Source organism: Plectropomus leopardus, chromosome 20 (assembly GCF_008729295.1).
Source record: "Plectropomus leopardus isolate mb chromosome 20, YSFRI_Pleo_2.0, whole genome shotgun sequence".
Lineage (NCBI taxonomy): Eukaryota > Metazoa > Chordata > Actinopteri > Perciformes > Serranidae > Plectropomus > Plectropomus leopardus.
Window position 1 is genome coordinate 15,110,547 of NC_056482.1, and position 17,732 is coordinate 15,128,278.

The window sequence follows — 17,732 nt, forward strand, 5'->3', positions numbered from 1 at the left end:
CTTTAATTATGTTGAAATAAAAGCATTCGGCTACTATAATGTTTTTTTGAGGAGGAAAAATGTACTTAATCTTAATATTGTTAATCTTCTTAACACTGAGGGGAATGTGTCCCCTGCGCCCCCGCGCCCCCCCCCCCCCCCACACCCCGCAAATCTACACCTATGACTTAGATGTTTACAAATTAACACCGGGGCATTTCTAGGGCTCGGATCAACTTCACAGTTTTTGCCTTGAAAACCACTGAACGCTCTGAAATAACTAAATGAGGCTTTCAGCAGATGGCCACAGAGGGTGGCCCCTCAGAGAAAGACATAAATGGGTGCAGATGTTTTTAATCTAATATACTGGTGAACAAAGTCTGATGGGGGTTTTGTTATGTTTCTTCCTCCCGTTTGTGCTGCATAGAGTGAGCGGAGTGTCAGTGGGGATGAGTGCTGCAAAGCCCGCACTGCTTCTGTATCAGAAATCTGTATGCAGCATCAGGAGTCTAGACAAATATACACAGGTGGTGCTCTTGCATCTGCCCTTTTGACCTGTGATACATGCCCGTTTTCTAGACAAGTATGTTGCCCTAAGTCTCAGCAATATTAATCACTTTTGTGAAATCACACCAATATTGTGTAATGGTATTCAAATGAATAAATATTTAAGTAAGGAAGTGCCACTGTTTGTAACTTTATTTTTCATGAATAAATATGAGAGAGGTACTGTTTTTTTCACTTGAGCAACTGCCCCTAAAATGTTTATGTATGACCCTGGGCAGCACAGACATGCCCCTGCTCATGGATATGCAAAGAGACCCAGCACTTCTCCTAAACAGGAGCAAGACTCACAGACTTTGCAGTGGTTTTGCATCTTTTTTGTTGTTGTTGTTATCCATGTTTTTGCATCTCTTTGTGGTCATTTTGTGTCTTCTTGTAATCATTGCACCTTTGTGGTTGTTTTGCGAATTTTTATAGTTATTTTGTGTGTTTTTGCATTCACTTTGAGTCTTTATTTAATCAGTGCATGTTATTTTGAGGGACAGTTTTCAGGTGAAGGCCAGGGACGGGGCTTGACAATTTGGCTGTTAGGCCCGTTCACATACATCCCGTACATCACAAGAGTTTTATTGAGAAACAAAAAAGAGATGTATTTTTCAGCTCATAAAAAACATGACACTGAGCTCTGTTCTTGTTAGAAAAGATGCTGATAGATTCCTGCACACTGCTGGACTCGCAGCTGCTTCAAACTTCATGGAGTTATTTTGGTTCCACCTAGTGGTCACCTTGAGTACATTTCCCAGAGTTATTGCTCTGATATAGAGCAGTAAGTTTGTATGAGCTATGGGACTCTCCTCCTTTACTTGATTAGAGTACACTTTACTGCCTCCCAAATCAAGCTTGCATGCCGTTAATGTAATTGAGTCAAATGACGAAGGGCTGACTCAACAAATGAGTAATTGCTACCAATTAAACAAATGGACTTCACTGACTGGACAGTGATGAAAATGTTGCACTGTGACAAGACCGGGAGCTGTAGGCCAATAACAGTCATTTTTTATCTTCCTAAAGATGTGAGAAGCATATACATCTCCCTCTAACCAATTCATTAATTCATCCTTAACGCAGGATCGATAACAGAAACACGGACACGTGTAAAAGGTCACTGGTCTTTGGTTTTAGTATTACAGTACAAACAGTAAAACAAGGCACTGCACTCAATCAGTGAAATGTGAAGACTGAAAGAATAGAAAAAAAACAAGAAGCCATCGACAGAATAAACGCTCATAATGTGGAATTTAGACAGAGCTGGATGTCGTTGTGATGTTTCTTTTACTCGCCTCCGCACAGCTCCAGGAGGATTTTGCGGTAGTCACCAGATGTGTCTCCCTGCACAGTGAGAGACAGATCTGTGAGACTTCAAAGGACCGGTGTAGTGAATAACTGCAGTCTCATCAAGACACACTGATAACAAACACTGATATTCAGATTCCAGGACTTAGAAAACCTACCACGATATGCTTGTAACTACTCGACTGAAATGAAAGCAGTGATGAATTGAAGTTCAAAACAACACTAAGGCATTACATCAAGTTACAATTGCAATTATTATATCACAGCTGATGTATTTCAGAGCTTTTGCTGACTACAGTGGTTTCCTGCTGCTTGTATTTAGTGCCTCACCTTGATGAAGGAGTAGAGAGTCTTGCCATACATCTTCAGGAACTGTGCTTTAATGTCCAACATGTCAATCTCCGCCCGCGCAACCATTATTCTGATGAGGACACTATCTGTAGTGCCCAGCCCCTGACACGAGACACAGACATGTGTTTGTATGGCAACAGAGTTTATCGCTGCTTTTTTTTACCAAATGAAGTGCAACATCAGCCTACTTTTCTTCTGGCCGATATAACTAATGTCATTTGTGTACGAATATGGAATGAAAGAATGAAAATATGATATATACAAACAAACCAACACCAGCAATTTAATGTGTAGTCGCTTCACATTAAACTGTAGTAGCTCCATTACAATAATGAAATATTTACCTTCATTGATTTGTATAATCGCTCTGCAAAGAACGCTGGCTTGTTCCTTATGCATTTCACTGTAATGCAAAAACAAATACCAGCACATGAGGTGAGATGTTTTCAAAACATGAAAACAAAAAAGTCAGCTGATTAAATGTGTGGAAGTTCAGTGTTTTTAAAGTTGCTTCTGTCATCTGGAATGACATTAAATGCAACAATGAATATATTAATACATAACTTAATAAATATGCCTATGAAATACATAGATATAATTAGAAATTAAATCATGAAAAGGAAATTGGGAAACAAATATATATATATATATATAAATAAATATATATAGAAGTATATATATGAGTCAGTATAGTTCAATAAAAAAAAAATCTTATTTCAGGGGACTTAAATTTCATGATTCCTAAATCATGTATTTTGGGGGCTTTTTTTTTATAACAATCTTAAATAAATGTGGAATTATAAAACTCCCCTGAAATAAATAAAAGTAGTCCTTTGTAAAATTAAAAAAAACAAAACATTTTTGAGCTAATTTACACTTACAATCTATACATTTGTACAGTAAATAATAAATATGTCTATGAAAGAAATCAATAAATATACCGATGAAATAAATCCAGAAATTAATAAATGAGGCAATAAATATATAAGGTTCCATTTTTTTAAGATTTTGGTGACATCTTAGGTGCTAGCCTGTTACAGCAGTGTTTCAGAACTACAAGCACTAAACTGCACGATATTTTCTTTTATTTTCTGAATAAAAAGTTTAAGCTGTGGTTCTGGCTTTGTCTCTGTCTGTGCTCGTTTGAACTTAAAGTTAGCAGCTTTTACAACAGATCTCTACTTGATGGAGCATGTCGCAGCAGAAACAGACCTATGGCCAGAAAGACGTCCTCCAGACATCCAGACATCTCCCTCTTAATGCTGTCCTCGATGTCTCTTCCAGAGATCTTCTGATACTCCTCAAACACTGAAGGAAAAAAACAACAAGATTAATGGAACCGAATCCAGAATAAATCTATTGGACTGTCACACAGTGTCATGACACTACACACTGCATGAATGAAAATGAACGTGATTTAACAAAGCAACTGTTTGCCTCTTAAACCGCCACAGAGGGTCAGTAAAATCCCCAGAGTCTACTACATGACCTTTTGCAGCCAGTTTAAGTAAAATGAAGTAATTTCATGTGATGTACTTATAACACGTGTGCGTTACGTAAGCAGATTTTAACACGATGTTTGTGAATATGCTGGAAGAATACCTCGCAGCAGATGGTTTCGGTTCCTCACACAAAGCACAGTAAGGAATTTAACCTCGTCCGTGCCCCATCGAGCCTCACCAGCCTCGTAGATTTCCTGTAATCACAAACGTTAAAATACAGCGAGTGATAACTGACATACACTTTATCTCAAAGAACCTGAACTCTTGCCTTGGCATCTATAACAGCCTGGGCCTCGTCCACTTTGTCGCTTTCATCCCGTCCAGCCTGCAAAGCAGAAGAATTGGAAACAATAAAACAGAAAAAGAACTGTGCTTCTATGATGCCAAAGAGACTTTTGCTTCTTCTTCCCTAAACAGCTGAAAACATTTGACCCCAAGTTCCTTCTGACACTTTACAAGTCATCTTGTCTGTCAGCTTCAAGAAGAATGGAAAATGATCTAATGAAATACAGATTTTTTTTCCAGCAAGAATCAACAAAGTGAATATTTCTATTCTACTTTTGGAAGCTTTGAAATACATGTTTTTTTATAAATCAGGTTGAATTTTTAATGAAAATGTCATATAATCATCGTTACATGTGAAATCAAAGAATTCATTATTCTTATAAGAATTCATCCTTATGTTTGCTCACCGTAAGTAGGGAGACCAAAACCCTCTGAAACATTCCTGATGTGTCTCCACAGACAGCGTCCTCCAGGTTTTTTCCATATTCTGCCATTGAAAAAAAACATGACTTCATTAAAATGTAATGTATATAATGTAAAACTTGTTAAAGTTTCTGCACAAAGGAGCAGAAACTCATTACAAGCCTACAGATACATAGAGTAGTAAATATAAAGAAAGAACAAATATTTACAACAGTTCCATTATTATTCACTGTGGTGTAATCTCGGTTCAGCAGCTATGCTGGTATAATTGGTGCAAAATGTGTGTGTAACATAAAGCCCTACATAATAACAATTACAGGCATTGAGAGACATTTAAAACCCACTTTGAAAATACTTGCCGACTGCCATCATTACAACCACAGAAACAATAAAGTGCCAAAGAGAGCAGTAATGGCTTTTATAAATAATTTATGTCATCCGCTGTTTTCTAATAACGGATGTCATTGCATCTCTAAACAAAGAACAAAGAGGCTCAGCCGCTGCTACACAATATCAGCTATCAAACATGACGCACAGGCGCCAACACACACTGAGACGCACCGTGACTTGATGCTAGAAATTCTTCTTATAGAAGTGACACACTTACCTTTTTTGTAAAACGCATTGATGGTTTTTATTTCAGCATTTGACCTTGAGGCAAGGACATCGATGAGACAGGCCTCCTCTGTTCCAGCCCCCTGTTGATGGATGATTACGGACGTGTTAAAAACAAGATATGAAGACACAGTTACACAAGATAAGTTTATAAACTAAAGGAAATGTAGCTTAAAGGATATGTTGCGCAACATTCTATATTTTTGTAAACAAATCCCATGAAAAGACTGAAATCCACAATATGTTAGTCCATCTCTACATACTTTCCCACTTATTCGCCCTCGCTGTGGCTCGCAGCCCGAAGCTCGTCTGTTCCTACATGTACTGAAAACATGTTACCGACATAAGACACTGAAAATTTTAAGGACTTAAGCCTCACAACCTTTTATATATTTTTTTAAAAGACCGGGAATCTTGCAAGATCACTATTTACAAGACTAGAATTAGATTCCTTTTGAGATTATTTCCCATCCTGCTTTTGGTGGAAAATATTATGCCAAACTCCCTTTAAGAAATATGACAATGAAAAATTACATGTCCGCATAGACAAAAAAACCCTCTAGAAACACAAGATAACAGGCAGTTTATGTCTACAGTATTCTTGTCCAAGATAAACTGTATTTATGTACTAATTTTACATTTTGGTAACTTAGTGAGAGGAGACTGCTGGAATGAGAGGAAAACTGTTTCAAAAATGTATATTTCTCATTAAAATAGGTTCTACTTCTATTAATGCACATTTGAGTAAATGCACTGATGAGTAAATACAATAGAAGCAAGGTGTGTGTGTGGAATTCTAAATAAACCACAGAGCCCAGGTTGATTGTGATAAAGGAAACATGTCACACAGTGCAACGCTGTGTCTGATTGATGTGTTTTGCAAACAAATGAAGCTCTGAACAGAGGAGTAAGATAAATCAGACTTTGCATAATACAGATAATACGTGTTGGAGAAAAAATTGATTGTTGGTCAATTTTTGGGATTCATTGACAGAAGGAAAAATAGATACTGTCACTAGACTTGTGCTAAAATTTGACCTTCATTGCATATTTCAGCTCGTAGGCGTCGTACACAGGCGCCAGCATCAGCAGACCGAGAACGACACTCCTGAAGTTCCCACTCAGCTCTGAGGACAGATCATCAGCCAGGTCCTGCGGGAGGACAGTAACAGATGGATTAACAGGATAATAGCCCACCAGTTGTTCCCAGTGCTTCGCTAATCTAACCATTAGGGTCATCTGTAATGAAAGCTAATTATCTTTGAGATTAAAATAAGTTAATCTTGGCTTTATGTCTGAGTTTTGTGCTGCCAGCGTGGACATGAGGCCTGACTTCACACATTCCAGCAGCAGGACTTGTGTCTCCGCTAGAAGGTGTGGTTTCTGGACACAGTCATGTGAGGCTGTTCCACACAGCTCGCCTGTGTAACCCCTTGTGGGCGTCGCCGTGAACAACATGACTCACTCTTTCTGCTTGTGAGGATTCCTCTCACCATCTTTTTTTTGAACTGCAGCTCTGCTGTGGAACATTTCAGATGACTTTATCGACCTCTTACCGGACACTGCACTGTGGGCTGGTTATTATCTCATTTTGTCAATAAAATAAACACACCCAAGTTCCTTTTTAGTTAATATATTGATCCACATGACCATGAGACAAAGAAACGGTCAGTTGGAAACACACCTCAGTGGGTTCAATAAACCTTTCTTTTTTTTTTATGGAGGGGAACGTTCCCCTTTCCTACAGCAGAACACAAAGCCCTCTCTGTCCTGCTGTTTGTTTACACGGGGTATTAATTTCTGCTTTACAGTTAATGGTTTACTAGCACATTATCTATGTTTTCAGGACAGCAGCTTTAAGTGAAAGAGTGATGAGAGCGTTCACAATGAAATAAGAAGTTAAGAGATGACACATTCACTGCTGCCGCCAATGCTCTCCATCAGGGCTGCTTTTCAGATTCTTCTGAGTCTCCATCTGCTCTTTACTCGCTTCCTCTGATACATCAATTTTTGATTTATGTGTCCGAAATCCCATAACATGCACTACACACCCAATATGTGCACTGTTTATGTGAACATAAACAGTATAATATCTTTTTGGATGCACTGACCTGATGTCACTTAATGAAAGCCGTGATTACCTCAGCTCTACCGGTAATTAAAAAATAATTTAAAAAATTTTAGCACAGTGAAATCTTAATCTTTATGCATATATACTCTTAAATTAAGTATTATTGATGTTACAGAGCTATCTTGGTCACTGTCATTATGAACATTGTCCTCTATCACATTGCATTGTGGGATAATTATGCCTACTGTTTGCATAAAGTTATATTTTGAAGGAAAAAGTATGCAATTCATGTACTTTTTTTTCATAGTAAGGTTTTGGACATAATAAAAAAATCTCACATACTGTTTTAGCTGACTAAATAGCATGTTAGTATGGAATTTCGGACACAGTCGTAGTGAAAAACACATTCACAAATAAGATTTGTTCTTTCCTGCCTTGGAGTGCAGCTTTGTGGTCAAGCGCTCACCTTTCCCACTGACTGTTTGTAGGCCTCTTTGATGCGCTGCCTCTGGGCAATAGTACGGTGCGCCACGACTTCGATGATGGCTGCCTCATCGGTGCCTGCAAGAAATAACACAATATATAATAGTATAACCTTAACCATCTTTAATGTTTAAACTTGTAAGGATTACGTTCCTAAAGGTTAAGATTTCACCGCGCTGTCTGTTTAAGAACAAGGATTTAGCTCATAGAGTTCAAATGAGAGTAGAACAGATATTCCCAATCAAATCAGCATCAGAGGATGGTCAGAGTGGCATGCATTATTATTTACCATTGCAAGTGTTGTGAAACATGTAAAGCTGCAGCCACATTCTGTTGAAGCCTACACGACGCAGCCCTACAAACTGGGCCTACCACGGGCACAAGAGAAACCCACTAACGCCACAGTTCTTTAAAACTTGCTACAATACAACAGTGTAGTGAATAAATATGAGGCCAAATGTACCAACAATCCACTTTATTCATTTTTTGATTTCATTTTACATGAAGATGTGATTCACACTTTAAAAACTAACATTGCATTTTCAAGGACACACAGCTGAACCCTACTATTGTGTTGCAGGCTTTCTACCGTATATACCTCTGTATAAACAAATAATGATATGCTGCCAGTCACAAACTCACTGAGGTGAGATTTTGCAATAAATATTATGAAGAATTCTTCGTTAAGGATGTTTTTGTGTTGACTTTGAATAAAGTGTGTTTAACGACGAGTTAACAAAGCAATTAAGCTCAAATTTATCTTAGTTCTGTGAAATATGGTTATATTTTTGTGTTTACAAAAGGAAAAAAAAGATGTAAAAATAAGCCACAGTTCTCAAACTGGTAGGCGTGAAACACATTACAGCCCCACTGACAGGTTGTCATGATAACAACCAGCATCAGTTTACCAAATTCTTTTGTATTTGTAAAAAGACCACGCCAAACAATGTCCTTCCTACTCAGTCTATGTCTATGGTTCAGCCCTAATGTGTAGCACATAGGATCGGGCGACGCCTCAGCGGCCCTGGAGATGATCCTAACACACAGCTGTTTGTTGGCATCGGCATAGAAACCATCTGTTTACAACAGAGCTCAAACTAGAGTCAGGGGAGGATGATTATGCTAACTAACAATAATAACATCAACATTCCACGCCATTATTGTGGCAACAGGGGAAGAAATGTGACTGTGACGTACCCCTGGATGTTTGTCAGGACGTCTTTGAGTGATACATACCTGAGTGCGCGGCTTCAGAACAGTGCAGCCCATAATGAGATTACTATTTTACTTCCTGCATGATCAGCAAAACGAATGCTCCTTCCATATCAGGCATGAAGAGGAAGCTTTACAGCACAGTGTGCAGAGGTGAGGCAAAGTGCAAGGCCGCACACAGCACAAGGAACGGACTATGAAAACTCTAAGTTGCCATGACAACACACTGAGAAACTTTCAAACTTTCCTGGAGAGGACGAGACAAACCCAAGAAAAGAATATTTTTTTTCCTCATGGAAGTCTTAATGACACAGTAAAATCTAACTTTAGCTAATGATGGTTTCTGGATCACTCACCAGCTCCTTTCATGGCTTCTCTAAGACGCTTTGCATCTGCCTCAGCGTCAAAACCAGCCGCCTCAGTCACTGTTCCACGATTTCCAATCTGGTCAGAAATGAAAAAGAAATTACAATCATTTATCCATTAAGCAGATATAAAATTGGGTGTTTGACCTTCACTGTGCTGAATGATGTGTGCAGTTTGAAAAGGGAACGTTTCTCTGTGCTTATAAAGATAAATCAGTAACAGTGACTTTTGGTATCAAAAATATAATTTGGCCTAGAAAAAGGAAGTATTAGGACTAAAAAATTCACTGAAAAATAAAAAAAGAGGTATTAAAATTATTTTTATTTAATTTTTTTTCATTCTGCTGTGGTTGACAATCTTTTAGATGATGTAAAAAACAAAGATGTAAAGGATTTTTTTACACTGCTTAATGACATCTCACGTTAATCAAATAATAACTGCTGCTGATAATTGCATCAAAGTGCAAGGTAGCATCGAGTGAAATGAAGAAATGAAAACCTTAAAGTAATGTATGGCTATACCAAATACCTTCAAAACTTCTGAGATTTTTGAATTAAGCTTTGAATCTGTTGTCACATTTTATTTACAGAAATTCTGACAACAGTGAAAATTCAGTTGTTTTTTTTTCAAGACTATATGCCAAAAAAAAGATTTGAAGCAGAGTATTTCATTTATAAAAACCCGACAATTTTGGAAATCAATACATCTATCTTTTTTTTAATTAACTTTGAGCTTGAACTTTACAACACTCTGTTATTGGAAATATTTGGATGACACAAGTCAGAAACAATACTACACAGCAACCACTGGAATCTAATTCTATAAATGGTATTAATAATAATATTAATGACATTAGTGGAGCCTGATTTTTATCTGCAGCTGTGCAGAAAACCCTGGGTTTAAACATTATGAATACACATGCAAAAAAAAGAAAAAGCTGTGCAGAAGTTTAATGTTGAATTAAGATTTTCAACATTCACATTATCTACGAAGCTTAAAACTATTCAGCACAGCCCTAAAATAATGTTAATTAAATTTTCATACCACATTTTGTGTCTATGATTAAATAAGTATGACAACAGACCTGACACATCTGTTACTGTAGCACTTGTGAATCACAACAGCACCATGTTGCTACAATTTAATAAAAACAACAAGAGATTTTTTAAAAAATTAATATTTTATTGCCGCACAGCCCTTTTCAAAAGAATCTCTACTGGTGATGCAAATACATGTAAATATTGTACATGAACCACAGCTTTGGGGAGGACTTACGGCTGCCATTGTAGAAGGAGTGAGGATTTCCAAACTGGAAGCACAGAAAGCTACGAAAGAATAAATACAGAATGATATTTTGTCTCTTGCACAATGACCTGTTTATTATAACACAAAAATAAGTAATTAACTGCAGCATCAGGTTTAGAAGCAGTAAAATGTAAACACATCTCTAATGTGTCCAACAAAGATGCAAAAATTACTCCACCGTAGTATCCATTTCATCTTTTTGTGGCAAAAAAACTCTACCTGTTAGCTCTAAAGCCCCACTATTTCAAACCCTGGCCTAATGAAACAAATTTGGCAACAATACATCTGTAAAGCAGATATCAACAGATATCGTGATCTTCTAAATCAGGCAGGTCCAAAGTCCAGCCCGGGAACAATTAAATGGCCCGCCACTTGTGTCAAATGATTCTATATGTGTACCACCACACTATATTTGTTGGGATTTTCAGATTCAGATGTCCAGTTATATGGGTCAGCTTTTCTCTGCCACTCATGTTTGATTTGTAATAAAGATTTTAAACAGCTCCTCTTGATGGAGCACAGTATTATGTTAATGAATAAGAATTAAGTGTACGTAAGCAGTGTAAATATATGTATTGTAATCCTTGCTTTTCCTTGTTTTTCATCGTTTTTTATCCCAAGTATTGCTCGTTGGAAATGTTTTTCTTTCTTTTAGATATTTCAAAAATATTAATATCCATTTGTATATTAGTAACAAGCATATACAGCTGTTTTTAATTCCAGTGTTAGGCGGGTTCCTTTTAAAAACCCTCAGGGTTTTATTACACCTGTTTGGGTTCCAACAGTTTGAGAGTTTCACAGAACAATTACAATCTTAGAAAATGTTTTCACGCTTTATGGTATGACACAACTTTTTAATATTATTATCTACATGTATGTTATTATATGTAACAATGACCCTTAAAGCAATAAAATCTGAAACCATTTTAAAGCAATTAAATTGCTTCATTTAATAATAATAATAATTTAAGCAAATGCAAACTGCATGATAATTGTCAACTTTCATGCATTACCACACAATTTCAGGGTATACCACTTCGACCCTACCACTCGGACTTTCTGATGATATTGTACATTTTTTATTTTATTATCTCCACATATGAAGAACTAAACTGTCTCTGTGTTAAACATTACCCTCGCTGACCTTTGATTAATATTGCATGCAGTTCATCATCAGAGAAGGTTTCCGTCACACACATTTGGTCAGGGGCTCTCTTGTGTTCCACGTCTGTGCTGGCGTCCCGGGAACTAATCTCATTGAAGTGTTTGTTTGGACACACCTGTAATTACTCCACTGAGAGGAAGGCTAGTGGGGTTTCACTCCTACCTGTTTTCCTGCAGGTTTGGATCGACTTACACATTGACAGAGTTATCATATATCTGTCAAAATCAATTTAGTTTAGCACATACAAAGAAGACTAATTTAGTTGACAAGCCCCAGTGCTGCAGAAAGTGTATGTCCCCAATCCAGATGTTTTACATTTACGGGGCTGTTTGTATTACTCATAAGACAAAAAATGATTCCTGTCATGGAATTTGTGAAGAGATATTTATGATCCTATAAGTACCTGATTTCTGTGTGTAGGTCAACAGCCACACCTCAGTGGTTTGCGATGTAAACACAATGTAGGTGACTTGATCTCATGTGTATGGACCACAGACCATAAATAAACACAAAGCGGATCATGTCTCCATAGCGCAAATGGTATAAATTATGAATCTTCCTCTGAACATACAAAATGACAGCTTCAGGTAGTCAGTTTGAGTTTCAGCTTTAAAGTGTATTTAAACTGTGTAAATGTGTACACTGTAGGCTACGTTTCAGGGCTTGAAGGTCATTAAAGATGAAATGTCAAACTACCCCTGATGCAAATGCTTTCAGTTGGACTTTAATTTCAAATGCATTATTTATTAAATTCTAGTTTACAACTTATTTTGTCGGAAAGCAAGTTATTGGCTCGCCAACCTAAAACGTCAGCGAGTTCATTGGAAATTGAGCAATAGTGGAAAGGGGTTTTACTGTAGCCTGACTTACAAGCACTGGAAAAACTCTACACCACAACTATGTATCGAAAGTAAGTTTTGCATGTGAAATGTACACCCCAAAGTACAAATATGCACTATAATGTTCAGGGTAGCTTAAGTGCGATGGTAAAATGCAAAGAAAACGTGATTCAGGAAGCGGTGCCCAGCTACTTAACAGTTAACTTGGCATGAAGTTGTTGGACACACCCTATCTGCAGAACATTACCCGCTTTACAGTCTGAGCTTATACTCCGCAGAAACAACTTCCGAAAAACACCTCAAAAACATAAACTCAACTGTGAACCAAACCTTACCTGTCCCAAAGGCCAGTGGTTCCGAGCGAAGAGAGGAAAAGCGTCAACGTACCGGGAAACTAGAGCCTATAACTGACAGCAGCTCGCGCGTCCCACCCACTGGGATGCAAGGACCCGCCTTCCGCGTGCACATTAGAGCGTGCACGTGAGCTACTGCTGCATTCACGGGCTGGAGACAGATCAGGAGGAGCCGAAAAACTCTCTTAATGCATTTACTGTTATCCCCGTAATGACCAGAGGTGGAGTATAGGCCCAGGCATAGGTGTAGATTTCAGGGAGGACGCAGGGGACATGTGTGTTTGTCTTCCCGGTAAAAACATCAACGAGTAGAGGACTTTTATTTTGACATAATTAAAGTAGGCAACACCACAAATGCGTGCTAAAAAGGCACATTTTTGGTGCATAAAAATTCACCAGAATGTTGTAAATAAGTTCTTTAACGGGCCTTGGTTAAACAAGAACAAACACATTTCAAGTGTTATGACAATAATATAGTTATTATTATTGTCCAATAATCCACATCATTTCCTTCTCACCTTTTACTCGTTTTTTGCAGTTTGTTGGACATTTCGTGCCAAGTTGCTCATAGTGTTTTGTGTGTGTGTGGGAGTGCGTTTTTAGAAAACCAATGCTGATCCATGTGTTAAAGATTTTTTTTCTTGAATAATTTTATTTTTAAAATAATTTCGGACTCTGTAGGTGTAGTATTGGACAAAACAAGCATTGCAAATGTGTCACTATGGGCTCTGGATAACCAAATAATCAAACATTTAAATGAGAAAATAATACATTTTAATAACACGTTTATATATAACGCACCTTCTCTGAGCGATGTCAAGTGAACGCAGCATATGACCACACGCGCTAGGGGGAGGGGAGCTGCAGCTGCGCTCTGAACTACACTACCCACAATTCCATCCGCGCGTCAACAGCAACAGCTAGGATGTTGCGATATCGCTGGCAGCCAAAGATTGCTGTGGTTGCAGAGATTAGGCTGCTGGGTTGAAACCGCTGCCTAATGTTTTGCTGGATGTCAAATACCGTGTTTTTTTCAGCTGCAGTCGCGACAGACGGAGGCTTCAGTTTCCTGTCGACTCTGCGCCTGTTTGTGTTGATGAAAGGCTGCATCGCGCTAACGCGTTAGCTTACCAAAAATCACAGTTTTAATGTAAATGGGAGCAATTAAATAGCTCGACGGGCAGCTATGTGCCATCTAACGGTCTCTTCACTTGACTGAGGATGGAAACATTATTTCGGGTGACGCTATCAGACAAGTTACACGTCGGATACATCGCACCCGTGGACATTATCTTCAGAGGATAACCTGGATAACCTTACACGAAATGTCATAGCGCTTAAGTAGCTAGCACTTAGCTAGCTCGGTAATGGCTGGACGAGATGGAGAAGGACCTAATGTTATCATCAGCAGCCGACCATGAACAGCTGGATGGATAGCTAAAGAAATACTTTCTCCGGAGATGCTTTAGCCTCCTGGGTGGTGTAATTCACTTACATAACAGCTAGTCGCAACCGCTCTAGCTATCACCAACTGGCTTGTGTTGGCAAGCAAATGGGAAATTTGCCACCAAAAATCTGGGTTGTCTCAACATCATAAGTGACAGAGGCATCACTGCATGTTCTGAGGCTGCAAATAGACTTTACTTGAAGCGTCGGGTTCGTCACAATCCGACTTGCATTATCTGATCAGTGCAATAATAATTGAGTGCACGGGAAAACAGTCATCTTTGACTGAAAATACTCCTCCTGTCATTTCGACATCATGAGGAAGTTCTTTGATTCTCGTCGGGAGTTGGTGAGCTCTGGGCCTGGCTCTGGAGGAGGAGGTGGCAGCTCCGGGTCCAGTCATGCAGGCGGAAATTTCATTGGCAGAGCCTTCACTGTCGGCCGGCACCAAGTCACTGTTGAGGAGATAATTGCTGAAGGTGAGGAGGGGTTGCACAGGCCCTATGATGCTATTTGTTTGTTGTTTTTCCTCCTTATTCTCCCATGCATGTTGATTAAGCGAGAGTGTGTGTCCTGCAAGACAAATGCACGTGACAGAGCAGGGATGTAACCTTATGCCATCCCCACAGAAATGATGCAGCTTTGCATCTTTGTATCTTGGATACATAAATGCAAAACTAGAGGCCTACTGCTTTCTCTCAGCTGTACACAGGGCTCCAACGGATCCTTAAAAAGTCTGAAAAGGCATTGAATTAGTTAATCTTAAAATAAAGCCTCTGTTTTTATTAAAATGTCGTAAAGCAACCCTTGAAAGGTTTAAAAATTGCAAAGACATGGGAAGTTGGATTTTATACATTTCTTTTTTCTGACGTTGCATTGTAAAATCTCAACATAATTGGTCAAATAATTTAAAAAAAGAATTGACCAAATACATCTTCTTAAACTATTTCTGATGGGAATTAAAGCAGAGGATTATCACATACAGACTGAGAAACACAAAATTGGTAATAAAATTCACCAATAAATGCTAGGTATTCTCAATTCTAGCCAGATCTAACTTTTTCACTGAACTTTTTTCACCGCACCAAGAATGTAAGGTCTCTATAACTCTGCGTAAAATTGTTCATGCTCTTTTATTTCCAGTTTTGGTTATTGTAAAAGTGGTCTTAAATTTCATCCTGAGTGGCAATAAAGAGTCTTAAAAAGCATTTTTGCCTTAAATTGTAGGAACCTTAGTACTGTGACGAACAGTTTCCTGTTTGCTGTTTTATGAATCAGAAGTGTGATTAAAGGAGACCTACCTGGTGTTGGACAGTCAGGGCAGTTATTGGATCCCTTTTAGAGTTTTTCTCAGTTACTTGAACATGTTTGTCCATTCAGAAGATACATTTTCAAAATAGCTGACAGACAGACCTAAAATGAAAGTCTCTGACCATTTTGTTTTCAAAATACTCTCACAGTCACAACACATTAAAAACATGCCTCAAAAGCAAATATTTCTATCAAATCAACACAACCTGCGGTCAAATGGGTATAATCTTCAATCATTATCACTATCAATCATTACACTATGGACAACAGAATAAAAAATAAAGAATGAACCAGTTCAACATTAGTTTGTGCCATTGGTTGATACTTTACATAGTTATATCATATGCCAAAAAAGGCATGAATTCTCCAAAGATGATTTTACTAGAGATCACAAACCCTGCTGCACTCTGCACCTGCCCTTTTTGCAGTCTTTTGTTTTTTTGAGATGCCCTGTTGAAATACTGGAAAAAGACAAGCATTTTCTAGAAAGAAAGACAGTTTTCTTTATTCATTTTTTACCATTACGTTCATTATTCATAAATGTGCCTTTGACCTCTTTGATCCACGCTCGCAAAACACAGAAAATGCATCTTTTATAGATGGTTGAGGAATGATAATTCATTTTGCAAAAAATTGTGGAAAGGAGTTTCACACTGATGCACTAGAGTTTTACAGTTATGCAAGTAATTTCTGTCGTCTGTGAATAGATGTGTTCAATTTGTTTAATTAAACCATTTATTAGATTAACTGTATTAATACAATAAATCCAATAGAGTTGTGGATCTTTCTATTAGATCAGTGTTAACTGTTTTGAAAAATTTGCATTTTTAAGAGAAGACCTCTCTGTGTTAAGAGGGTTATGATGAGTTTCATTTATCGGGTCTTAATTGAGAAAACCTGTAAAATGAATAAAAGAAGGGTTTTTTTGTACAGTACAAGCTGTAGATTACAGGATTGTTGGTTTTTTTGTAAATACCAGCAGCACTGAATTAGGGACTGAATTATGTATATATGAGTGGGGTAGGAGGTGGTGAAAAATGGAGATGGCATGTCAAATCATTTTTAAGCACTGGGGAGAATTTTTATTTTGGTTCAGGGGAGGGACAAATAAGTTTAAATGGTTATATTTTGTATTTATTTTAATACAATTGAACCTCAAATCCATTGGCAGGTTTGAAAGGCATGTTTTCTTTAAAAATTGCTAAAATTACACATTTTATCATAGCCAGATTTGCCAAATTTTGAAATTTCCAACGGCCCTTCAACTCCTAATTTTTAAGGAGTACTGACACTCTGCTTAAGATGTATGCTCCTTTGGTGATTACTCTCACTCTTGTGCTGTCAATGGCTCCAGTATTACCTGCATGTGGTGTGAAAATAAAGAAATATGGTTATTTGTGGTGGAGAGAGGGTCACTCAGGGAGGCTCAAGGAAAAATAATTGTTCTTTTTGGTTGGGTCAAGATAAAAAGAACAACAACAAAAAAAGAAGTCACACTCCAGCCAGCTTCTTCCTGTGATAAATAAAGCACAGTCCCTTAGTAATGCTGAAATAGAGGCCTGTACCTGACTAAAACAAAGCCATTGTATTCCTAATTTTAAAACTGGGAAATCTTTTTGCTATTCTTATATTTCTATTAGTTTTCAGTTCTGGTAGTTTTGTACAGACTGCATACATGCTCATGGTAGTACTGTGTAAAGATTAAATGTACATGCTCGTGGTGAAATACTGTTAACAACTATTGTCATTCCCAGACATTCCTTACCTCTATTGAATTTTGATTGAATATAAGAGACTAATCTTCTTAACCGTAGCCTGAGATAATTACGTCTGACTTACAGTATTATTAGAATCGATGCAACCCTCAGCCTCGACCTGCACCCGTGCTCATACTCTAGGTATCTCTTGCAGATTTATAGTGCCACAGTGCCGTACAATACCATTTCACTCGTGTCAAGTTGAGAGTGCAGTACAAGCCGCAATGTCTGCCTGAAATTGATGACTCTGTCCCAACTGAGCTCGGCAAAGGGAATTTGTGGTCTGAGCTATACCAGATGGTTAGGCCTCAATGTGGGCCTCGACGTAAACCCTGCAGCTATGACATGACTAATACATAACGCTATGAGGCTGCACCATTTGGTCCTGATCACTGATGTAAGGCTACATGGA

The 17,732-nt window shown here is 38.0% G+C and overlaps 2 protein-coding genes across 4 annotated transcripts in view; one reads left to right on the forward strand and one right to left on the reverse strand.

Annotated features, from left to right (window-relative positions):
- Window positions 1-1,640: 1,640 nt before the first annotated feature.
- anxa4 (annexin A4) lies at window positions 1,641-12,823 on the reverse strand. Its single transcript, XM_042509647.1, has 13 exons — window positions 12,789-12,823; window positions 10,420-10,469; window positions 9,135-9,222; window positions 7,550-7,644; window positions 6,051-6,164; window positions 5,005-5,095; window positions 4,382-4,461; window positions 3,958-4,014; window positions 3,790-3,883; window positions 3,400-3,495; window positions 2,532-2,590; window positions 2,167-2,289; window positions 1,641-1,872 (listed from the first exon to the last, which is right to left on the reverse strand). Exons 2-13 carry the CDS (start codon window positions 10,426-10,428, stop codon window positions 1,816-1,818), a joined length of 963 nt encoding a protein of 320 aa, XP_042365581.1. The 5' UTR covers window positions 10,429-10,469; window positions 12,789-12,823; the 3' UTR covers window positions 1,641-1,815.
- Window positions 12,824-13,739: 916 nt separating this feature from the next.
- Window positions 13,740-17,732, forward strand: part of LOC121959458 (AP2-associated protein kinase 1-like) — a 28,151-nt gene continuing 24,158 nt past the window's right edge. For all 3 annotated transcript variants that reach the window (XM_042508734.1, XM_042508735.1, XM_042508736.1), the window contains exon 1: window positions 13,740-14,731. In XM_042508734.1, coding sequence (XP_042364668.1) covers window positions 14,569-14,731 — 163 coding nt within the window. In that variant the 5' untranslated portion in view covers window positions 13,740-14,568. The remainder of the gene's footprint in view (window positions 14,732-17,732) is intronic.